Genomic DNA, 25,695 nt, shown 5'->3' on the forward strand with positions numbered 1-25,695 from the left:
CACCCCAGACCAACAAGGCCAGTTACAGGATATCCAGAGCACATGTAGCAGTGCTCTATCAGCCTTTCAGCTGGGTGATAAATATTAAAAACGCCCATCAGACAACAGCAGATACTGCAAGTGTGTGAGGGATGTCCTTTGTTGTGTCAGTGCGTGGAGCACATGAGTCCTGCGTAGATGACATCGCTGCTTCGCGCACTGAAGCCGCAGCTGGAGGAGAGCTGCTGCGTCAGGTTGTAGTCTCGAAGCTCCACTCACGATGCTAAGCAGGCCGTGGGCAACGATGGGCCACGCACTGCTGTGAACAACATTAATCGGCCATACGAGGTGTTCGTTGGATCAGTGTGCACCGAGTCCGCGATGATGTCCTCGTACTACCACCCGGCTAAAGAAGCAGACATGGCGGCCATGACAGAACCGCTGTGCCTGGAGAGAGGTAACGTAGCTAGCAGGGTAGCTAACCCTAACCCTGGAGAGAGGTAACGTAGCTAGCAGGGTAGCTAACCCTAACCCTGGAGAGAGGTAACGTAGCTAGCAGATGCAGTGTGTGTGGGAGACGTGCTCGCAGTCTGATTCCACAACAAAGGCGAAACGATGATCGTTGGCTTGTCTGATGCATACAAAGGTACCGATGTACACGTCCCTGGGCCCCGCCTCCGCTCCTACACTGACACGTTTGTTTGCTGTGGTCGGCTTCTTTGGGTTTTACGGCCCCATCTCCTGCGTCTTTAGCGGTATGGAGCTTGGTTGGGCCTAAAATGCTGAGTATCCATCAGCGCATGATCCAGTCGGTGAGGAGGATCGTGTTCGACGTCTGTTAATGCACACAGACCCTAACGACACAAGTTAATAATTTAACCACGAAACAGTTTAGATGATGTGCGCAGCAGGGGTGACTAGGACGTAACCTTTAGGGGGGCTCGGTCCCCAGTGCCACGCCTACCTCTCAGTTACTGTGAACGCTGCTCGCAGACACGTTCAGTTTTTTAAACTCTTTAATTACAACACCACCTTCAAAAGCAACCCTCCTTAGTGGGATGACCTGTTGTAGTGTCAAAGATAAATAAATTAGCCCATGTTTTCAATATAATACACAGGTTCACACTGGTAAAACTGATCAAACAGCCATGGATGAAGCATCAAAAGTGTGTGGGATACTGTACAGTCTGTGCTACATATACCTGTATACACATATGCTGTGGATCATGGTGGTGACATCGTGCTCTGGGGATGTTTTGCTGCAAGTGCTACTGGTATATCCACACAAAGAGGATGGAGTAACGTCTTCAACTTAACCTCAAGTGAAGAAAACTGGATGTTCCAGCAGGACAGATATTCCAAATACTCATCAAAATTGGTTTTGGAATCATTAAAGCAGCTTAACATCATATCTGTGTAGGTTCTCAGTCATCCAGGTCACGGTAGTCTAAGGAGCTTGGGGAAAAATGTAACTGGACTTCTTTAAGTTTCTTGAAGACGTCTCATCTGAGAAGCTTTGTCAGTTCTAAGACTGGGTGGACAGCCCCAGGTATCTATCCCAGTGGGTGACCCACTATCATGTGCTTCATTACATGAGTCAAGGTGTGAAATGGGTGCTTGGATCCTTAATTAATATTTAATTAAAGGTATAATTCCTCTGTTATCTTCTTCAGTCCCGTGTGCAAACACAGTGCAGTGAAGCTGCTAAACGTTTTGTTTTGGTTTTTATACCTGACCTGTCCAATAGTTTTAAGAAGTAGAATCATCGTCTGACTACTTGGTTGTGTCAAAAATATTTGCTTTGCCGAGAGGAGCGCTATAGACTATAGGCTCCTCATGTTAGTCTTTTTATTTTATATTTACAATATTATCTGAGTGGTTATTATTCTGGAGCTGACGGGGTGAGGGCCTCGTTAGTGAAAGAGACAGGAGGTAACATAAACACATTTTGCAGACCTCTTTCCCCCTTATTTATAAGAATGGTCAAAGAATTTATGATTTCTTTCAGAACTACTTCTTCTGTGAAGACTGCCAATGATCACCCTACTATTAAAACCATATATATATATATATATATATATACACACGTACATATACATAAACCCCTCATCGGAGCACTAGGTGAGTGGCTCCAGCAATTTTTTTTCTTTAATCCCCCTCTCGCCCCTGTGGGCGGTTTATCCTTCAAGCTCGGGTCCTCTACCAGAGGCCTGGGAGCTTGAGGGTCCTGCGCAGTATCTTAGCTGTTCCCAGGACTGCGCTCTTCTGGACAGAGATCTCCGATGTTGTTCCCGGGATCTGCTGGAGCCACTCGCCTAGCTTGGGAGTCACCGCACCTAGTGCTCCGATTACCACGGGGACCACCGTTACCTTCACCCTCCACATCCTCTCGAGCTCTTCTCTGAGCCCTTGGTATTTCTCCAGCTTCTCGTGTTCCTTCTTCCTGATATTGCTGTCATTCGGAACCGCTACATCGATCACTACGGCCGTCTTCTTCTGTTTCTCTACCACCACTATGTCCGGTTGGTTAGCCACCACCATTTTGTCCGTCTGTATCTGGAAGTCCCACAGGATCTTAGCTCGGTCATTCTCCACCACCCTTGGGGGCGTCTCCCATTTTGACCTCGGGACTTCCAGGTTATACTCGGCACAGATGTTCCTGTACACTATGCCGGCCACTTGGTTATGGCGTTCCATGTATGCCTTGCCTGCTAGCATCTTGCACCCTGCTGTTATGTGCTGGATTGTCTCTGGGGCATCTTTACACAGCCTGCACCTGGGGTCTTGCCTGGTGTGATAGACCCCAGCCTCTATGGATCTTGTACTCAGAGCTTGTTCTTGTGCTGCCATGATTAGTGCCTCTGTGCTGTCTGTCACATCCCCATTGAGTTCCTGATGAAGGCTCTTCTAGGCATTCCAGGATCCAGGTGTGGGGCATCGAGTCATAGGTCTCTTTGTAATCAATCCAGGCAGTGCACAGGTTGGTCAGACTGGTCTTGTAGTCTCAGCTAACTGCTCGATCTACCAGTAGCTGCTGTTCATCTTAGCCACTATGACGCCTGACAGGAGCTTCCACGTGGTGCTGAGGCAGGTTATTGGTCGGTAGTTGGAGGGGACCGGTCCCTCCTGGGGGTCCTTGAGGATCAGGACTGTCTGGCCTTTGGTTAGCCATTCCGGATTTCTCTCTGGTTCATCTGTGCTGCCAGACGCTCATGGAGTGCAGTCAGCTTCTTCAGACAGCAGGCGTGATCCATGTCAGGTTCTGGTGCTGTCCAATACTTTATACTGGAGACCCTGTCTTTGATATATGTCACTGTGATGGTTACTGGACCCTGTTCACATCGTCTAGTAGATCTTCTGAGGGTACTTCATGTAGTCTTGATTAACCATCTACAGAAGATCCAGGTTTCAAGCTTTACCATGATCCTATTTTTCAGGATCAGTGCACTCAACAATCCTTCTTCCATCACACTTGGGGCGAAGTACCCAATCTCGGGTGGGAGTGATGAAATCTCACCCCTTTAAACTCCCTTTCAACAGGAAGGAAACAGGAAGAAACCTCTGGCAGAACCAGACTCAGGGAGAGGCGCCATCTGCCGTGACCGGTTGGGGTGAGAGAAGGAAGACGGGATAAAGACATGCTGTGGAAGAGAGACAGAGATTAATAACAAGTGTGATTCAGTGCAGAGAGGTTCTGGATCTCTGTCCAGAAGAGCGCAGTCCTAGGAACAACAGAGATGCTGTGCAGGACCCTCAAGCTCCCAGGGCTCTGGAAACTGCTCCGTCTACCATTGGTTGATGCGTTGCGCCTCTGGTATTCCTGCCGATTCCTCTCTGTGGCCTGCTCATGTATTGAGCCTTCTGTCTGTTCATCTTAGCCACTATGTTGCCTGACAGGCGCTTCCATGTTATGCTGAGCAGAGATGGGCAGTGACACGTTACTGTAATCCGATTACTTTTTTCAAGTGACGAGTAAAGTAAAAGATTACTAAGGGATCCGCCCCACTCCTGCTAAACAGGTGACAATAGATTTAAGAGCTGCTGAATCTTTGATTTTATTCATTTATTTGCTGAGTTTTACTTGCATCTATTTGAAAGAGTGTAAACACAAAACATTATTTTATTTGATATGCTGGAATATGCAGAACATAGGTTTAAATTAGAGCTGGGCGATAGAACGATAACGATATGTATCGCGATATAACTTTTACTCGATAGAGAAATTAAACTATCGCGATAGACCTCGCCGCTCTTGTCCTCTTAACAAAAAAAAAAAAAAAAAAAAGGTCAGCCAATCCAAATTAAGTAGCGCAGAGCCGAACCAATCACAGCCGCAGCGTCACGTCGCGTGACTTGTTACGTACAGCACAAGTGCCAAGCCGCACGTGTGTTTGTTTGGGAAGCAGCCAGCGGGTAATGGAGGAAATGAGTGTGCCGACTAGAAAAATCAACCGAGCGTGACCGAAGAGAAAACAGATGATGGTTCCAACGCCGGAGAGATTGTCGAACGGAAGAGCCATAGAAGTTCCGTAGTGTGGAGGTATTTCGGCTATTTCAAGTCTGACAAAAAACAGAGTAGCTGCACTGTAAATTGTGCCGAAAGCAAGTCTGGAAATACAATAAACTGGTGCATGCGTCACACTGTGCGCCACGTTATTGTTTCGGTGAAATGAATTTCTACAATACTGTTAATTCTACTCTCTGCAGTGTTTAAATGCTTACATATACACACAGTTACTGTCCCTCCACACATACGACTCTGTTCTGCTTCTATGCCCCAGCTTTGTTTACTTTTTCCCACCGAGGCTTCTAGACTTCTGATTGGCCAACATTTCTGCACGGTTAGGAATCTAGCGCCACCTGCTGCTTTGGCATGTTCATAGCAGCGTTTTCCTTCATTTCTGCCTTTATGTGTGGACGGGATTATTTTTTAAAACGAAAACGGAAAATCTCCGTTTTCAAAAACACCCGTGTACGTGTGGACGTAGCCTCAGTCTCTGACTGGAAGCGCTAATTCGTCATTCGGCTTTTGTCAGACTAAAGTAACTGTTAAAACTGTTTGAAAAGCTCAGCTATACAACAAGGAGAGATTGAGAATTTCCTTTTAGTTCTCAGTTTATTTGATATTGACAAAAGTTAGTCAGTTTTGTCTGTTCTTCTGTAAAACAAACTAAGATTTATTTTTAGAATTAATATTTTGTTTCTAAGTGGAATTGACAGTTTAGTCTGTTTCATTTGTTCTATTTTGAAACTTAAACGCTTTAGCGGCTGCCTTTTGTGTAGTTTGCAATATTTGCCTTTATTTATCTGAAAAAGTCTCATGTTCCTTAAGTACATCTACCCTGTTTAACTTATTATGGGAAATAAATATTTAAATCAAAACAAGCTGCTGATTATTTCACATTTCACTTGTGAGCAACGGCACATTTAAATCTTACAAATATAGTTATTTGGCTTATATCGTGATAGATATCGTTATCGCCTGAAATGAAAAAAACATATCGTGATATGAAAAAATCTCATATCGCCCAGCTCTAGTTTAAATGGTAAATTTCTTCATGTGAAAGACTGTAACATATAATTAAATTTTTGCTTGATGCAATGTGCATGAAGTTAAAAGATTAAAACTAATAAAACAATTTTTAAAAAGAGACTTTTCCATTTGATTCAATTTGATATGATGATTATGCAGAAAAATAGAGTTGGGCTGAAAGGTCTGTCGCTTTATTACGTATTCAGATTAGGTATCATGTTTTTAAAAAGTAATAAGTAAATAAGTAATCTCAGAGTACAAAACTAGTTCATGCATTTATTACTTCCAGGCTGGACGACTGTAATTCATTATTATCAGGAAGTCCTAAAAACTCGCTGAAAAGCCTTCAGCTGATCCAAAATGCTGCAGCAAGAGTCCTGACAGGGACTAGAAAGAGAGAGCAGATTTCTCCTGTTTTGGCTTCCTGTTAAATCCAGAATTCAAAATCCTGCTCCTCACATACAAGGTCTTAAATAATCAGGCCCCGTCCCCTGCTGTTGTGATTTGGTACTGTATAAATAAAATTGAATTGGTATTTGATAAATGGGAAATGTAAAGCTTACATGTGAGTCCTTGTGTTTTTAAATTAGGTTTATACATGTGATGTGTCTGTTCATATGGAGAAATCTGCTGAGAAGCAAAATAGGCTGTTATTTAAGTGTTGCTTGCAGGATGAACAGGTTAGCTTGCTGTACTGTGATGAAGAACAGCGTGTGACGGGTGCACAGTACCTGTGGTGCTTATGGTCAGAGTTAGGTTACATCAAGTGTAGCAGGGATTAGTTAAGCTGATGATGGTGAGATTCATTCCACCTTCATGCTAACTTTATATCATCTAGTATAAAAACAGCATGAGCAGTGTACTGTCAAACATCTGCGTACGTCTTGTTCAGTTCGGTCGTGTCCACAAAGAGCAGTAAAACTCAGAGCAGCAGCAGCATGTAGCTACTGGAGCGCTCAAAAGAAAGTGTAGTGATTTGTAATTCTTTTCCCCGTACACTAGTTTGTGTACTTAAGTAGAGAATGTGTGTGCCTTTGCCACCTGTGTTACAGTAGGTGTGAATCATGCCAGGGCCTGGTGCCATGTACCAACTCTTCATGCTTCAGGCCTCGTCCAAAATGCTCCATATTCACATTTTCCAGTAGAGCTTCAGAGGGTTTAACATCGTGTTGGTAATCACCCCAGGAGGGTCCACGTTTCCAGTTTAGCCATGATCCTTCCTCTTGGTGGGATCATGGCCTTTAAAAGGCCGAATGTGGATTCATTGTCCTTTTCTGTCAGGTAGTCTCCCGCCATCATGGCCTGGGGTGCTTTTTCCTTCAGTGGAGCTTCAGGAGGTGCAGGGGCGTCAAACAGCTGCTGGCTGTGTCCAGATGTTGCAGAGAGCGTCCCTCATGACTGAGGGCCCTCGTCTGTGTGGTAACCACTGGGTTTATCAACAGGACAATGCTACAGTACACAATGCTGCAGGACAAGAGACTTCTTCTAGGACAATAACATCACCCTGTTGGACCATCCTGTGTGTTCCCCTGATCCAAATCCAACTGAGAACCTTTGGGGATGGATAGAAAGGCAGTAGATGCCTTCATGCGGCCGTCTTCACCACTTGGAGAAATGTTCCCACTCACCTCATGGAAATGCATCCTGTGACTGTGGGAGGGTCTGTAGTGTCCACAGACAGTGTTGTGTTGCTGTGTTGTTAATCCTGGCTTGTGTGTGTTGTGGGTTAGATGTATGCAGGGTGATCGAGCTGCTGGACCGGCTGCAGCGGACTGGTGAGCTGCCTCCTCCCAAACTGCAGGCCCTGCAGAGAGTCCTACAGAGCAAATTCTGCGCTGCCATCAGAGAGGTAAAGTGCCACGGCCCTTTTAAAAGAATGTTTAATAATCGTTTTCCTAATGTCCGGTGCATAAAGTGAGCATTGTCACGTCCTCACAGTCTGTTTAAAAGCAACTCTTTTCATTTAATCATCTCAGACTTTTTTAAATGACCCATGTGAGAACATGTGCACTTTCTTCCTTTCTTTTTGGACATTTTTGTCTTTATTGAATGGTGGCGCAGTGGAGATGGACGATACGCAGTAAAGACCGTGGATTGGACTCTGACCTGGGCCTCAGCACACTGGCCGTACAGCCTTCAGTAGAGATTAGTACATGAGCTGCTCTGCCTCCTGAGCTGCAGCCACATATTTAGCCTCCAATCAGTGAAAACTACACTTTAAGTTTGAGGCCATTTACTAAAATCTGATGCTGAACGAGCAACCAGCCACCACGCTGGCGTTCTTGGCAACACTTGCATTTAAAAAGTTAAGTTAGATAACTAATGACTGTAACAACTAATGACTTAATGAATAACTAAATAGTAAAGAAGATAACAGAAAGTAAATAAGTGTGAGCCTTGAAGCTGTTATCAAAGACTGACTGAAAGCACATGGTGCAGTTTCTTATATTTAGCTAATAATAGAATTTATCATGGATGTTTGCAGTGTTATCCATTGTCTGTGTATCTACTGCACTGTGTGATGCTACATCCCCATTACACTCCAGTCTGAGCCACCTTTGTTCTGCTTTGTTGTCCTTAGGTTTATGAGCAGCTCTATGACACTCTAGACATTGTTGGAGGACCAGAGGTGCGAGCACAGGCAACAGCCAAGGTATTACAAATGACAAAGCAGCTTTATGTTAGAGATTTGGGCTGTTTGTGATTGCAAACCACAGCAGTGTTGTAGTTCTTAGACTACGACGCTCTGCTAATGCCACTACACACACTGTAGTGGCATCTTTAGTCAAAGTGGGAAAAATCTGACTACACATTGGAATATTTAACTGTACTGAGCAGACACTGAGATACTGAGAACAGTGCAGTATGCATTTGTTAAACTGATAAATATGTTTTAACAAAAGTAGTACAGTTAAATGGGATTAACAGTGCAGCACTCCTGCAGTGCTGGAATATGGTGACCTCTGTCATAAATGGACTGATTCTTATACAGCGCTTTTCTACTCACAGCTATACAACAGGCCTCATTCACCCAGTCACACAAGCACTTCCTTCTATACTTAAGTGCAAACTAATCTACATCCACACTCCGATGGATGCATTGGTGAGCAACTTGGGGTTAGTATCTTGCCCAAGGATATTTGGCATGTAGACTAGGGGAAGCCAGGGATCGAACCAGCAACCTTCCAGTCAGTGGCTGATCTGCTCCACCGCCTGAGCCACAGCCACCCCATAAATGAAAGGTTTGCACCAGAGTGGCAGAGTGTGGAATTTGTTTTTGCTCAAAACAAGTGAAGATGTAGTGATCGTGCATCTCCCACTGAAACAGTAGGATGCATAGTTGAAGGGAATCTTGAAATGCTACAGATGAATGCAGCGTTTAATACATGAATTTGCACTGAAGAATACCACCTGACATCCTTCCAGAGTTTGCCTCTGACGGATATCTTTGTCTCCTTAAGCCTTTGACCTCTAAAAGCCTGTCACGGTGCCATGTGAGGACGAATGCTCGGCTGGTTAGCCGGCTCCACAGTGTGCTCTTCCTGACGTCTACTTTCAGCAGTTTGAAATGCTGAGCAACTTCATGTTTTGTGTCCTTACTCTCTCTGTCTGGGTTTTTTCTTCCTTTGTTTCCCTTTCCTTTCCTCTTTTCTGGCAGCTTTTGCAATCAGAATTTACTATTGTTAGAAACATATTTGCATTTCTACCACACATGCTCTCTATCCGATTGTTAAGTGATGACGTGACGAATCCTACTTCCGGGCCTAAAGTAGTCTGCGTTTAATATGGCTTTTGTGTTGTTAACATGTTTAATGTTATGTATTTTCTTCTATTTAATCTCAAAAAGCTCCTAAAACAGTCAGTGATCACTGTTGACCTCCCTCGGCTTTTATTACCGCTAATCATTTATTTAAGCTCAGTTTTTAAAACCTTAGGATGTAACTACAGCCCAGCCCATGCAGCAGTATATGAATGACTAACCTCGTATTGTGGATGGATTATCTCAGTTGTTCTCCTGGCTGAAGTTTGGTCCTTTTACAGCATCCTGCCATGCGATTACATTTGTTCCTGACCACTGAGAACACTCACGGTAACTTTTATCGAGTGGAAAAAAAGTTAGCTTGTTTATATTATGCTAACATAGCTGTGTCGCTAGCGGTCACGTAGCACATCATTATATACCAGCTAGCCCAACTTCAGTAACCCTACAAACGTCACTGCTGTTTAGTTTTCTGTCTTCATTTATGCTGGAAGTGATAACAGAGCTGTACGTTTGAATTTGTTTCCAAAACCCCGCAGTCAGGACATGCTATATTGTATTTAGATAGAAGCTAGCGAGCTAACTCCCTGCTAACTTCTAACTCTGTTAAATGTCATAAATTCCGTTTTCATGGATGCCTGGATGTTAAACTCAATTGTTACACCTGGTAGAGCAGAACGCTGATCATTTTATTAAAGATGAAAGACTTTAGACAGTTTTTCAACTCTCAGTAATGCCATAGTGATCGTTTGATATATGGACCTGCAGCGGAGTTTAGGCCCAGACACGGCTAGTGACGTCAGACTGAACAACCGGATAGGCTCCTTTTTGTGCTGTTTGTTTTTCATTATTTATTTTAGTATATTTGATCTATTTATTAGGGCTGCACGATTTTGCATAAAATGAGAATCACAATTTTTTGGCTTAGAATTGAGATCACGATTTTCTCACGATTTTCTTTTCCAATATAAATATTTATTGCACTTATTAACTGCACATCAACTTCGTAACAGTTGAGACTGAACATAAAAACAATAAATAAACATAAAAACAACAAATGTCTCACATTTTGTCGTTGCCGAAAATGTACTGCTTGAAATTCCGTCTCCACCGTTGCTCGACGATGCGTGTATAGAGCAGGTAGTGCAACAATAGAAAAATAGTTGCTGGACGGCACTGTGTAGCGTTTGTCTAGGGTGTTGATCATTTTCCTAAATCCCTCGTTTTGCACAGTGTTGATGGAGCCATATCTTTGGTCAGGTGATAAGTGATAGCCTCCGTAATTTCTTTGTGCCTGCGGGAGTTCGACGTGTATAGGGAAGCGCTGTGTAAGGTTCCGTTATTGATGTTTGGGTGGTTGACCGGGACGGATTTTCTCCAGTCACTTTCTCGTCATCCCTGACGTGCTCTCCGTTGTTTTTTCCCTGCTAATTGACCCTGTGCATGAGAAAATGCTAACTTCCTGGTTTGAGACCGGATGTGGGGTTGTACATTTCCGGTAGCTTTACTTTGCGGTCAATCGCTACTGTGAAGATATCCTCCAAAATCATGTCCAAAACTCGAAAACAGAAAGATGGCGTTAAGTTACAAAGAGCAGAAGGTGGGAACACTCACCGCTGTTGTGTCATAAAAAATCTAATGATCAATTTTGACGTTTAAAGCGTTTAGATCGATCAGTTGTTTACATCGCTCAACACAAGCAGAACTGCATCACTGCAGCAGACGACACATCGTCCACATTCAGAATCACATCTTTGTATAGTGACTGGTCTTATGATTTAAACAGGCAAATGTTCAGCATTCAAACTACAGCTGAAGAACAGTCAAACCAGATGTTTCCCTGTTATGTCGATATCAGCTAGTCAAGTACACACCTACACAGCATGTTAACAAACCGTGAAAAAAGCCACACAAAAATGAATGATTGCTGGTAACGGTTTCTATACATTATTATTTATGAAGGGTATGTTGTGACTTACCTTCAAAATTACAGCGGTCCCTCGCTATAACGTTCACCTTTCACCTCGCTGTTTCACAGATTTTTTTAGTGCAAGTTTGCACGTTTTTTTACGTCACATTGTGTCCTGATCGCTGCAGACGATCTCCGTGACGTCTCTCCTGTACAGTACAGAATCGCTGCATCGATCGCTGGCAGTGTGACTCTGAAGTGTAGTACTGTATGTCCACGATGTCCACAAAACGTTTTGCACTGTCAAAAAATAAAATTGGCTCCTTGATTTCACCTCTCGCTGGTTATTTTTAGAACATAACACCCGCGATAAACGAGGGACAGCTGAGAAATATAACATTTGAATCCATTTTCTCTTTTGTTCTGAGGCGCGGGGGAAAAATATCGACAAGTCGATGAACATCAGAATCAGAATCAGAATCAGAATACTTTATTCATCCCGAGGGAAATTAGGGGTTACAGCAGGCAGCATGCTAATGGCGCATGCGCACTCACAAAGGAACCTTCTGACCAACTTTACACAAACATCATTTACAGATATATTGGGTAAATGCCCGAGACATCTATAGAAATGTAAATCGCTGCTTGATTCATTCATTTGCTAAACTTGTTTTGGACCGTAAACAAGGCGTGAATAGGACACCGGAAACAAAGCTCCCCACAGGAGTTTCTGCACCGGAAGTAGCACATGCTAACGTGCACACAGTCAATTTTAGCAGCCAGCTTCTGTATCACGTGGTATAAGGCTCCGTCCTTGTCATTTGTTGAGCAGGAAGAGTGAGCGCTTGTTTCCGTGCAGATTACGTCCCGGATCAAAATGCGGTACAATCGTCGTCGTCTTCTTTTTTTTTTGTAAATCGTTGTCATTTGGAAATGAGATCGCACATAAGTATGAATTGAGATCGCGATTTTCTAACGATTAATCGTGCAGCCCTACTATTTATGCATTTTTATTAAAATTATGTATATAATTCAGTTCTATTCGGTTTTATGTCTATAGAGCCAAATCACAAAAATAGTTGCCTCAAGGTGCTTTATACTGTAAGGTCGACCCTATAGATACAGAGAAAAACCCAACAATCATATGACCCCCTATGAGCAAGCACTTTGGCGACAGTGGGAAGGAAAAACTCCCTTTTAACAGGAAGAAACCTCCGGCAGAACCAGGCTCAGGGAGGGGCGGGGCCATCTGCTGTGATTGGTTGGGGTGAGAGAAGGAAGACAGGATAAAGACATGCTGTGGACTTTATGAGTTACTCAGATTGTCTATAAACAGGCCCACATTTAACACTACCACTGTGGGAAAATAGCTTGTTTTGTATTGCATCCTTTGAATGCAGCATATGTTTGTCCTCCCACCTGTGTACTGTCAGATCCTCTGTTTTGTGTAACAAATAGAGGTAACTGGAGATGTGATGTGAAATAGAACTTGTTGTTTTGCTCATCATGTGGTTTCCTCTCTGATTAGGCCACAGTGGCAGCCTTTGCAGCCAGTGAGGGGCACGCCCACCCAAGGGTGGTAGAACTGCCCAAGACAGAAGAGGGACTGGGCTTTAACATCATGGGTGGAAAAGAGCAAAACTCTCCCATCTATATCTCAAGAGTCATCCCTGGAGGAGTGGCTGACCGCCAAGGTGGGCTGAAGAGAGGAGACCAGCTACTTTCTGTCAATGGTGTGGTAAGAGGATCACAGAAGCCCACTTACAACCTGCTGAGGAGAGGTGCACACAGCGTGAAGACCAGAAGCAGTCACTGAATCCTGGAATTATTTTAAAAGTGTTAACTACAAGTATTTATCCAGTTTCAAGACCCCATTTAAAACCATTGTCTGTAGAATTTGTAAATCCAAAAATAACACAAGAACATTTCTTCATATACGGCACATTTACACTTTGTTTTTAGGTCAGGCGCATCAACAGTCACATTTATTATCATTTCTAGTTCATTTTGTACTTTATGTATGTTCAGTAGAACATCTACATGAATATACAGCATCAGTATATTATAATTGATATAAATAATTGATACTGTTTGATACTAATTGATTCGTTTAGCCTACCTGTTGGCCTGGATAAGGTGTTGCAGGGGTCAGGTGCAAAGTGTGTTGGGTGGGGTTCGGGGGCCATTCCTCCTGTCAGGTCCCTCCAGATCTCACTGTTGTTCCCACTGGGACAATGGGACGACAGACTCAATACTCTGAGGACCTCCTTAAGCCCACTGATGCGTCTCCTGTAGAAGCAAAGGCTGGGGACAGGAGAGACGACTCGTCCATCACTGAGGTGGTTAAACACCTCCGTGGTGGCTGGGCCTCTGGGGTGGATGAGGTTCACCCTGAGTTCCTAAAGGTGTGGATGGTGCAGTGTTTGTTATGCTGACATGCTGAGAAAGATGTAGAGGATCTGTGCAACAGCTTTAAATTATTCTTAAATGCAGTGGAGCAACTTAAAAGACTGCTCTTAACCTATAATCTCTATCTCGTTCACTCACCTTATCCAACATTGATAGTGAAGGTGTTAAAGATCCTCCATCAGTCACTTTAATATGACTCAGATGTAACCATAAGAACAGGTTACTGGCACCCTGAGAGGTAGAACTGGCTGCCTGCCCACATCACTGGGAGGTTGGAGAGGTACTCTAGCCATACGTGACAAGAGATGTGAAAACATGAGAGTGTATCCATCTCTCTAAAATGAAGGAATACTGTAGAAGTGCATGTCAGTGCATCGTCATAGCTGAAACAGGTTAGCACTGTCCTTTCACTCCTGGAAAGTGTTGATAAGAAGTCATTCTTGTTTCTCTCTTCTGAACGGAGCAGCTTCTGTCCCCTTCCAGAACAAAATGAGTGGGTGTGCATCAGAAGTTAATGAGGGTGATCTCTGTGTGTACAGCTTACCAGGGCAACCCTCGGAAAAACCCACAACCTATTCCAGTCGCTGGGTAGAGGGGAGGTCATCAGACGTTCACTTTATGGGTAAAGAGTAAACGTAGTCGGAAGAAACGGCTTCTTGTAGCATGTCAGACTTTTGCTTTGTGTTGGTCTTCATGCAGAGTGTTGAAGGTGAGCACCATGAAAAGGCTGTTGAGCTGCTGAAGGCTGCACAGGGATCAGTCAAGTTGGTGGTCCGCTACACCCCGAAGGTGCTGGAGGAAATGGAGGCTCGCTTTGAGAAGATAAGGAGCGCCCGGAGACGACAGCAGCACACCAGCTACTCGTTAGTCTGCAGTCAGCATGTTTGTATGTGGTGTGCACCCATACATATAATCATATGTTTGGATACACACTGCTGTTATCCTGAGTGTGGCAACTAGTCAGCTGACCATTGTCAAGGACAGTGGGCAGTTTTTCTGTGTTTACACAATACACCACCAGTGTAAATAAAAGAGATAATTTGCGCATCTAATAAACTCTTAGATTTTATTCACAGAACACAAAATACATCTCAAATGTTTAAAATTAGATGCATATGAGATTGAATTTAATTCAGTGGACTTTTATTTAAACAGCGACAAATCACAATAACATGAAGACAATAATACAGCAAAAAACCCAACAATCATATGACCCCCTATGAGCAGCACTTTGGCGACAGTGGGAAGGAAAAACTCCCTTTTAACAGGAAGAAACCTCCGGCAGAACCAGGCTCAGGGAGGGGCGGGGCCATCTGCTGTGATTGGTTGGGGTGAGAGAAGGAAGACAGGATAAAGACATGCTGTGGAAGAGAGACAGAGGTTAATAACAGATATGATTCAATGCAGAGAGGTCTATTAACACATAGTGAGTGAAGAAGAAACACCCAGTGCATCATGGGAATCCAAGTAGGCCTGCAGAGCGAGAGCGAAGTGCTCTAATAGGGTGATATGGTACTACAAGGTCATTAAGATAAGATGGGCCTGATTATTTAAGACCTTGTATGTGAGGAGCAGGATTTTGAATTCTGGATTTAACAGGAAGCCAAAACAGGAGAAATCTGCTCTCTCTTTCTAGTCCCTGTCAGGACTCTTGCTGCAGCATTTTGGATTAGCTGAAGGCTTTTCAGGGAGTTTTTAGGACTTCCTGATAATAATGAATTACAGTCGTCCAGCCTGGAAGTAATAAATGCATGAACTAGTTTTTCAGCGTCACTCTGAGACAGGATATTTCTAACTTTAGAGATGTTGCACAAATGGAAGAAAGCAGTCTGACATATTTGTTTAATATGTGCATTGAAGGACATGTCCTGGTCAAAAATGACTCCAAGGTTCCTCACAGTGTTACTGGAGGCCAAGGTAATGCCATCCAGAGTAAGAATCTGCTTAGATACCATATTTCTAAGATTTTCAGGGCCGAGTACAATAACCTCAGTTTTATCTGAATTAAGAAGCAGAAAGTTAGCGGCCATCCAGGTCTTTATGTCTTTAAGACATTCCTGCACTTTAACTCATTGGTGTGTGTTATCTGGCTTCATGGACAGATAGAGCTGGGTGTCATCAGCATAGCAGTGTAAATGTATGCTATGTCTTCTAATGATGCTGCCTAAGGGAAGCATGTATAATGTAAACAGAATTGGTCCTAGCACTGAACCCTGTGGAACTCCATAATTAACCTCAGTGTGTGAAGAGGACTCTCCATTTACATGCACAAACTGGAGTCTATTAGATAGATATGATACAAACCACTGCAGTGCAGTACCTGTAATACCTACAGCATGTTCTAATCGCTCTAATAGGATATTATGGTCGACAGTATGGAACGCTGCACTGAGGTCTAGCAGGACAAGCACAGAGATGAGTCCACTGTCAGAGGCCATAAGAAGATCATTTGTAACCTTCACTAAAGCTGTTTCTGTGCTGTGATGAGCTAGGGCTGCTCAATTAATCGAATTTTAATCACGATTACGATCTGGGCTTTCAACGATCATTAAAAATGACTGAGCTGATTATTAGCCCCTCCCTCATGCTTTACTCTCGCGCTGCTCCGTGTGGTAAATCAAGCGTTCCGCTCTCCATTTCCAACACGCGTCACAACAATTAAGAGGACCCGAGGGAAGCTCGGAAAGCTAAGCAGAAGTTATTTGGAGAGGAGAGTGACTGCCGTTGGTTGAAAAGAGGTAAAAAAAACTTCAGTGGTGTGGAAACATTATGGGTTCAGTCAGACGTGGATCAAGTAGACACAGTGTGTAAACTTTGCTACAGTGTCGTAGCTGCACCACAGAGCAACACTGCAAAGTTCACTAAACATAGATGTTTACATTTCTCATTTATTTCTTATATTGCAAACATTTGCACTGTTATCAGTATTTGCACTATTTTATATTATTTTTTAAAGTCATTATTCAATACATTGTTATTGTTAACCCTTTAAAGCCGGTCAGAGCAGCACGCTCCGTTTTGTGTAACTATTTTTAAATCCCTGTAGAACCGGAACCGCGTAAGCTAGCGCAATATTTGTTTTGCATATGAAACCGGAGGAGTTGTACTTACATCTTATGCCATCAGCTTGTCCTCGGTCACAGTTTCCTTCCACATGAAGCTTTGCAAAAATCGCATAAAAAGCGCTTGCAGGAACAAAAACATAATACTCCAGAAACACGCTTTGCCGATCCATCAGCTGTTCTTAACACTTCCCACATTGAAAAAGACGTCAACGCGAACTATCGCATTTCCTGCCCGAAACCGGAAGTGACGTCATTTTCGCGGAAAATGTAGTTTTTTACTTGTAGGCCTTAAAAGCCTATACTGGTGTTTTTATAAGTCATGTTTGACTCTATACTTTTCTGAATAGTTGCTGGGATGCTTAGAACTCGAATTGCACTGCTGGAAATAGTTTATTTTGATGCTGTTTTCTTTGCAAATTTGCATCATAGGATTGTTTTTTTTGTTTTTCCTGCAGTGTATAAAAATTGCTGTATCTCCAAAATAAAACTATGAAGACACTCAAAATAAATTTCCTGTTGTTGTAAACTACTTTTTGCAACTTTTTTGTATTTAAAGTTTTGAGGGATAAGCCTCATAAATTTCTCCAAGTAGAAATATATGTAAAAAAACAAAAAACAAAAACGATTTTCAATTTTTTTTGTAGTTTATTGCACTTTTTTGTAATTAATGTAATTACTATGGACTTAATGCATACATATTATTAAAATATGGGCTATAACAGTTGTATAGCAACTTGAAATGCTCCCACAAATGGCACTACAACATGTAAAAAAATAATATAAGCTCTGGCGGACTTGGTTCTATGGTAGGTCTTAAAGGGTTAAATAAATATCGTCAAATAGGGCTGGGCCATATTATACCGTTCACGGTAATACCGGTATAATGTTAGGCAACGATAGGAAAATGAAATATCGCGATAGAATGGGAGTAAAACGCGCATGCGCAGTGCCTTTGTTTTCATACGCACATGGCCGATTGTTGAGGAACCAGAATTGGTTTGTAAAAATGGTGCAACTTCCATGATGTGGAACTGGTTTGGTGTTTGTCCGTCAGATACACAACAAAGCACATTTTTTTGCAGAACATGCAAGCGGCCGTTGTTATTGTCGTATTTGTCGGACTAAGATGCTCTTAAATCTGGGAGTAATCTGGGTCCTAAACTCCGTATGCTTCAGGTCAAACAACACTGCAGCATCACTTAGAGTTAAAAACTGTCTAAATTCTTTCATCTTTAATAAAACGATCAGCATTGCTGCTTTACCAGGTGTAACTATAAAGTTTAACTTCCAGGCATCCATGAAAACAAAAGTTATTACATTTAACGGAGTTAGAAGTTAGCAGGAAGCTAGCGGAAGTTAGCTCGCTAGTTTCGCTAGTTACCTAAGCATGATATAGCATGTTCTGACTGAGAGATTTCTGAAAACATTCAAACGTACAGCTCTGCTATCACTTCCAACATAAATGAAGACAGGAAACTAAACAGTGGTGACGTTTGTAGGGTTACTGAAGTTGGGCTAGCTGGTATATAATGATGTGCTACGTGATCGCTAGCGACACAGCTATGTTAGCATAACATAACAGTGAAGCTGGAGGACGAACACTAACACTTTTCCACTTATAAAAGTTAACGTGAAGGTTCCTCATGGTTAGAGACAAATGCAATCGCATGGCAGGATACTGTAAACGGACCAAACTTCAGTCAGGAGAACAACTGAGATAATCCATCCACAATACGAGGTTAGTCATTAATATACTGCAACAACATGGGAATAGAGCAGCTGCCAGAGAATTCAACATTAATGAATCAATGGTACAGAAGTGGAGGAAGCAAGAAGAATGAGTTTAATAAAGTTTGATTTATCTGACTGCTTTGTTTCGCTTAATGTGCCTTATAATCCTGTGCACCTTATGGTCCGAAAAATGCGTACTGCACACTGCAGTTTAATGTTGCAAAGCACCTCTTTTTAACTTCAGTGGATATTATACATGGTTATGCTCAGGATATGTCAGCCCATTTCTACTGGAAATGCCTTTGGGTTAAACTTTCAGCAAGGAATTTGCATTTGCACTGATAAATTTTTTTATAAAGCTTTAATGTACATAAAAACCAGCTTCTTGTTTACGTGAAAATAAATGGAAGGTTGTCTTTTTGCGCTAGTAATGTTGTGGAGTTGTATTTTGTCTCGCATCAATTATATCGTCAGTTATATCGTTATCGCAAATTTTCAAATATATATCGTGATAAATATTTTTGGCCATATCGCCCTGCTCTATCGTCAAATAATCGAGATCTCAATTTCAGTGAAAATAATCGTGATTATCATTTTTGCCATAATCGAGCAGCCCTATGATGAGCTCTGAAACCTGACTGAAACTCTTCAAATAAGCCATTCCTCTGCAGATGATCTGTTAGCTGTTTGACAACTACACTTTCAAGGATTTTTGATATGAAAGGAAGGTTGGAGATTGGCCTATAATTAGCTAAGACTGCTGGGTCTAGAGATGCTTTTTGAGTAAAGGTTTAACTACAGCCAGCTTGAAGGCCTGGGGTACATAGCTGATCATTAGCGATAGGTTGATCATATTTAAGATCGAAGCATTAATTAATGGCAGGACTTCTTTGAGCAGTTTTGTAGGAATGGGGTCTAAAAGACACGTTGATGGTTTGGAGGAAGTAATTATTGAAGTTAACTCAGAAAGATCAATTAGAGAAAAAGAGTCTAACTTAACATCAATGGTACTAAGAGTAGCTGTAGATAATATTACATCTGTGGGATGATTACTGGTAATTTTTTCTCTAATGATAAAAATGTTATTTGTGAAGAAGTTCATGAAGTCATTACTAGTTAACGTTAAAGGGATGGTTGGCTCAACAGAGCTCTGACTGTTTGTCAGCCTGGCTACAGAGCTGAAGAGAAACCTGGGGTTGTTCTTATTTTCTTCAATCAGTGATGAATAGTAAGATGTTCTGGCTTTGCAAATTGTTTATGTTTAAGTTGTTTGTTGCTGGTTTTTAGTTTGTTTTTTGTCTGTTTGGGAGCTGACACAGTCTCTATGGAGATGGGTTTTTGGGGGGGTAGCAGGAGGAGAGAAGCTGCAGAGAGGCATGTAAGACTGCAACTCTGCTTCCTGGTCCCAACTCTGGATAGTCATATTTTGGGGGGTTTAATAAATTTGTCCATATTTCTAGAAATGAGAGCTGCTCCATCCAAAGTGGGATGGATGCCGTCTCTCCTAACAAGACCAGGTTTCCTCCAGAAGGTTTGCCAATTATCTATGAAGCCCACATCGTTTCTGGGACACCACTCAGACAGCCAGCAATTTAAGGAGAACATGCGGCTAAACATGTCACTCCTGGTCTGATTGGGGAGGGGACCAGAGAAAACTACAGAGTCCCACATTGTTTTGCAAAATGCAATACCAGTCAGGGTAATGACCTCAGTGTGTTATCCAATCGGTCTGCCACATGTGATAACACCACTGTCTTTGTTAATCTATTAAACATTCAGACACTTATGAGCAACAACCATCTAATCCAGCATCTCCTCACCAACCGTAAGTTAGACTTTCCCAGCTTAACTGAGACATGGCAACAACCCCATGACTTCTCCCAACTCATTGATCCCACTTCTCTGAGGGTTGTTTACATCTGTGCAGCTTGTGGAACTGGGCAGGCAGGAGACATACCAGTAATGTTTGGCTAGAAGTGGAAGAATGTGGGCATGGGGAGATGGGAGTGGGTCAACTAAGCCTGTCAGAGGTTTCATGTGTCTGCCTGGGAGCAGGTCAGCAGTGACTTAGCGCACATACAACCCATCTGCACCAATTACATGTTGGCTAAAATAACACAAACACTTTATTTTCTTTTAGAAATGATTAAGCTACCTAACACTCGGAAAGGCAAGCCGTTTCCTTCATGTGGACTTGGACTGGACTCAGCTTTTTGTCAGACTTGGGAACCATGCAGTCTTTTGATGTCACATTTTCGGATTGCCTTGGATTGCTTGGAACCCAGCAGAGTAGGTACTAAAAAAGTACCTGGTAACATGTGCTGTGACCTAGTGGAAAACCCTAAAAACATCAAGCCGACCTGAGTAGGTACTAATGAAAAAGGGCTACAAATCTTGCAGGAGCAGGTTGGTTGCTGATGCTGTGGGCAGAGGCAGGTGGCTAAAAATTGACAGGGGGTCCCAAGAATGCTAGCAGGATGGAGGGTACAACTGATGTTAGTAACAAAATTAAGGCTGGAGTGAACCAGTGGAAAAGTTTTAACATCGTTAAGAACCAAGGAGGTAAAGAGCTGGACTTGTGAGAAGTGTGGCAAAGTTCTTGTATTTCATAGTTTCACATCGCTGCTGTTCAGTGACATCTACCTGTGTGTGTTACACTGGCAGGATGAAAGCTTTCAAAGTACAGACTGCTGCATGCATTTGTGATCTGGATGGAAAAAGCACGAGTTAATAATAATAGGTTTAAATGAGCCGCCACTGGCAGCCAGATTGAAAAAATCGTCCTGCACAGGGCTCTAGTGCAGAATGGTCCAGCCAATGCCCCCAACCTCCTCCCCACTACCCCTCTGTTGAACTTCTGCCAAAGATCTTGCAGACTGAGACATTTCCAGCACACCCACACTATATGTTTGGGCAAGTCAGGCCTTTCCAACATCCTCCCTTTCAACAAAACCAAATAATTTCCTCCCATTTATGTAGTGGAAATGTCAACAAGCGCTGTGTGGCAGGCAGGAGTTGGACCCAAAATGCAGGCTCTCAGACTCGAGGGATGAACTCAAAATCACAGCTTTATTGGCTGGCAAAGAAGATGCATACAAAACAAAGCCACACTGGGAACACTAAGTTCAAGAAAACACAGGGAGCGAGTAACACAGCAATGAGGGACGACGCGACACTGACTCAGAGAAACACAGGACTTAAATACTCTGGGAAATAACGAGGGGAATGAGACACAGGAGGGGAGCACAGCTGGGAGAAATCAGACATAACCAGACGAAAGGGAAGCGAAACTCAATACATTCACGTAGGACACAGACCTTCAAAGTAAAACAGGAAATGTAACACAGACGCAGACTGACTAGGGGAGACAGAGCAACTAAGAAACACAGAGACCAACATAAAAGAGGCACAGAGGGCGGCTACTAAACACTCAGAAAACTAACCAGAATACAAGAAACCCAAACTAAGATACTAGACTATAGAACAAACTGAGGCAACAAAGACAACTTAGAACATGCAACATAACACAAAAACCCTGAGACACAAGAAACTCACAACACTGGGTCAGGAGCTCCAGGATCCTGACAGGAAATGTCCTAGAAAACTACCAAAGATAACACAATCTGGGAGGAATAAAATAACTTCAAAGCTGTTGTGACAGAATAAAGAACCCACGCACAGCACTGTAAATTGTCTTTATTTCCAGACTGTTGTTGTGGCAGCGGTCCAGCTGCCCTCCTCGTTCTTCATGCCACACACAGATCTCTCTTCTAGTCTCGGTCATTGTGTCCTTGGGCAAGACACTTCACCTACCGCCTACTGGTGATGGCCAGAAGGGCCGATGGTGCAATGTGGCAGCCTCGCTTCTGTCAGTCTGCCCCAGGGCAGCTGTGGCTACAACTGTAGCTGCCTCCACCAGTGTGTGAATGGGTGGATGACTGGGTGTGTAAAGCGCTTTGGGATCCCTAGGGGGGACTAGTAAAAGTGCTATACAAATACAGGCCATTTACCATAGCTGTGGAGAGTCTTAAGGTCATATCGACACGCCCTGACAAAGGGGGATCATTCCCCGTACATATGGGAAACGGAGTGGTGAGATAGTCTGTGATAGAGAACTGGTGGCAGTAGATGGCTACCCCTCCTTGAGCCCATTTCTGCGGATGTTTGTTGTTGGAATGGAAATGTTCCTGTTCCTACTGTCACCAGCGCTTGCTCATAGTCAAATACGATGTCCATCTGAAACACGAATGTCCAGATACCAAGTACAAATGGAGCTTAAAGGATCGGTTACTGGATGCTTTTTTCCTTATTTTTCTCATGCAACATGTCAAAGAATTACATATGTATCAAGTAAGCAGTTGGTGTATGACGAAGATACTATAGGTGGCACAAATTGATCCATCCCTCCATTTCAGGGGCAGCAGTCTAAGCAGAAATGCCCAGAATCCCTGATCCCCACACACCGGAATATCTCCAACATGTCCTGGATCTACCCTGTGACAACAACATAGCTGCTTAGATAAACCTGAATAACAAATAGGGTCTGGCTGATAGACTGTGTAGCTGTGGTCATATATCACCATGTAGGTTAATGCATTCTTTCACCTTCCACAGATCTCTAGAATCCAGAGGCTAACCAGCCCAACGCCTTCATCTGATTTATCATCCAGACCTCCCGATTCTTCTGCTCCAGCAGGAAGAAAGACCATGGATGGAAGCAAAGAAGTAGTCAACCAACAGCTGTTACCTGAGCTGAAGCATTGAAACCTGCAGTTTAGGATCCTCGTGCCACTTTCTTAGACAAATGAAAAATCTGAGCTAGCTTGTAGTCAGAACGTGCCTGTAAATTTCTTTTCCCAGAGTGATGTCTTCCTGAGCATCCTGTTACATACGGCCAAATATTCTCTCTGGTGTGTAGCTTAATCAGAATCTAAACTGCACATTCTCAAGTGTTTTATAGTACACTGCATTTCTGATTAGAGTCCACATTCTGCAGTAGACCTCGGTAGCAGAAAAAACATTTCCCAGGATAGACCCAGATAGAAGGCTAAGTGTTGGCATTTGTGAATGGCTTGTTCCATTTTGTGAAATTGTTGACATTTTTTTGTATTTTATTTTTTGTCTCTATATTTATTGGCAAATTTCCCATGAATTAAAGTCAGTGTAAAATGAATATTCTTGCATTAGTATTCTTTTATACTGCATAGTGCTCACACGCACAATCCTCCCATAACACAAGTTTGCAGTCTCACATAATTACACAATCTAGAGCCAGTTTCTTGGAATGCCGACAGACCTGATCATTTCTTCCCAGCGCTTGTTTCCATCCCTGCTAACCTCATTTCTTCAGGGCTGCCTTTACTACCCTTAATGATTTCATGGTACAGTAATTCTTTTTTTTTTTTTTTTGCCTGTCCCGTTTGGCTCTTTTGCATCAGAATTGTTGTCTAAAGGCAAAGAAAGATGCCCAACGGATTTACTTTACCAAATTGACCATCCCAGCTTTGCCGTAATGGTCCATTTGATTCACCTTTTATTGTTCATTTTATTTTCACTTACTGAATACGGGACAGACTTGACTGGGGGAAAGAAGGGGAGAAAGAAAGAGGGAAAGAGAAACAGCTGAGAAGAGGGACGGGGGAGAAGGGCAAAAGACAAAAACCAACAGAACGGGCAGAGGAAAAAAAATGCATATATCAATCACCTGGATCACCTGCTGAGAAAGAAAAAAGAAAACAAGCAGAAGAGAACAAGAGTAACAGAATAAACAACATCACAATGATATATGTGAATATGACAGTAAATACTAAATGTTAAACATTATTGTGCAGCACATAAGATCAACAGAACACAGTGTGCTTTGAGGTAGGAGCCAAAAAGGGTGTAGTTTGTGGGTGTGATCACCCGTGTGTACACCTGTGAGCATGGACGCGCTTGTTTTTTGTTTTTTAAAAGGTTCCTTCATGTAATGATCTGCTAGAGGGTGTGGGGGGGGCCACAGCCCCGTCCTCCAGGGCGTGAAGCAGGTATGGAGGAGATCAAAACTCCAGACATCCAGAGGCCCCCAGAGCACAAGAGACCAAGGAAGACCAACAGAGGGGCAGCCACGCCACTGTCCCAGAAAGAGCTGAGGAGAGTCCCAGATGAGGGCTCACTCAGCAGCCGCGGAGCAGAAGCCAGGGGGAGTTGCAGTGACGCGACCGTGAGCTCCGCCGGCAGCCAGCCGTGCCTGAGTGACCGAGCCCCAGGCCAAGAGGTCGGGGGCACCCCACCTCCGAAGTGGCCCGAGCGAGCCCCAGGCTCCAGGCCCCGATAAGCGGCCGCCAAGGAGTGAGCCGGTGTGTACCTGGACGCCCATCCCCGGACACAAAGAACCACCAACGCACCGACACCTGAGGGAGTCCGCCACTGGCAGGGGAAGTGGTGGTAGGGGGAGATAGGCCTCCAAACCTTGGAGGGCCTGAGGTGTCCCCAGAGAGGTGGCGCCTGACACCCAACCTGACATATAGACACAGACATACAGGCACACACAGACACAAACATCCATTCCCACCCTCATGCTCTCATATGCACTTACTCCACACTCAACCAACGTGGAGACAGACATAAAGAGACGCTGTACACACAATCACACTCCCCAAGCGTACTCTACAAACCGGGTCTAGGTACCCTTGCCCCTGGAGGGGGGAACTGCACCCAGACCCAGGTGGTGTTACCCTTTTCCCTGCGGTGGGGGGAGGCAGACCGCCCCGACTCCGCAGCAGCAGGGAGGCCCCACACTCCAGACCGCAGTCGGACGGCCAACTCCTCCTACTAGCCCTCCCGCTCCAGCAGGCCGCAGAGAACGGGGGTGAGAGAAGACTCCAAACCTCCCTCCACCCGCTCATTGTAGTGTTGATGCATGTGTGTTCTAAGGTGCATTTAAAACCCAGGAGGGCATGGAGCTACCTGCCAGAGAGCAGCAGGTAAGCGCATGGTCCCTCCTGCTAGCCCTCAATGTCTACGTGTATTTAAAATTGAGAGGTGGGCAACGACGCCAGGGGTGGGATGGTACAGTAATTCAACTCAAGGATGGGAAAGCCATGCTGAAGCCAGTTTATATTTTGGACAGGACATGGGACATTTATTCAGAATGAAACAGTATAGGCGGGTAACTGGACTGGTATTTAAGAAGTGTTTTCTACTCAGTTTGAGCACTCGAAGCACATTCTGCTGTGAGGCTTATTCACCCAATCGCACACATTCACACAGTTTTTTAAATCTATACCTAAGTACTTTTATCTCTGATGGATGCACTGGGAGCAACAGT

General features: G+C 43.5%; 1 protein-coding gene across 3 annotated transcripts; it reads left to right on the forward strand.

The window, feature by feature from the left end:
• The first annotated feature begins 61 nt into the window (after nucleotides 1–61).
• lin7b (lin-7 homolog B (C. elegans)) lies at nucleotides 62–23,570 on the forward strand. 3 transcript variants are annotated; one of them, XM_080906551.1, is made up of 6 exons: nucleotides 62–436; nucleotides 7,243–7,361; nucleotides 8,094–8,165; nucleotides 12,710–12,919; nucleotides 14,290–14,453; nucleotides 23,001–23,569. In XM_080906551.1, the coding sequence occupies exons 1-6, from the start codon at nucleotides 361–363 to the stop codon at nucleotides 23,020–23,022; spliced, it is 663 nt and encodes a 220-aa protein (XP_080762677.1). In that variant the 5' UTR covers nucleotides 62–360; the 3' UTR covers nucleotides 23,023–23,569. The 3 variants fall into 3 exon arrangements, with proteins under 3 accessions (XP_080762677.1, XP_080762676.1, XP_080762678.1); XM_080906550.1 differs by having other exon boundaries at nucleotides 14,290–14,476; nucleotides 23,001–23,141; XM_080906552.1 differs by lacking the exon at nucleotides 14,290–14,453 and having other exon boundaries at nucleotides 23,001–23,570.
• Nucleotides 23,571–25,695: the final 2,125 nt, after the last annotated feature.

Source organism: Rhamphochromis sp. 'chilingali' (genome assembly GCF_963969265.1).
Source record: "Rhamphochromis sp. 'chilingali' genome assembly, chromosome: 15".
NCBI lineage: Eukaryota > Metazoa > Chordata > Actinopteri > Cichliformes > Cichlidae > Rhamphochromis > Rhamphochromis sp. 'chilingali'.

Excerpts from the sequence above, each read along its gene's own strand:
- lin7b (XM_080906550.1), top strand. The coding sequence starts at position 361 with ATGATGTCCTCGTACTACCACCCGGCTAAAGAAGCAGACATGGCGGCC. Across the intron at positions 437-7,242 it reads ACCGCTGTGCCTGGAGAGAG|ATGTATGCAGGGTGATCGAG; the intron begins GTAACGTAGCTA and ends GTTGTGGGTTAG. Across the intron at positions 12,920-14,289 it reads TACTTTCTGTCAATGGTGTG|AGTGTTGAAGGTGAGCACCA; the intron begins GTAAGAGGATCA and ends GTCTTCATGCAG.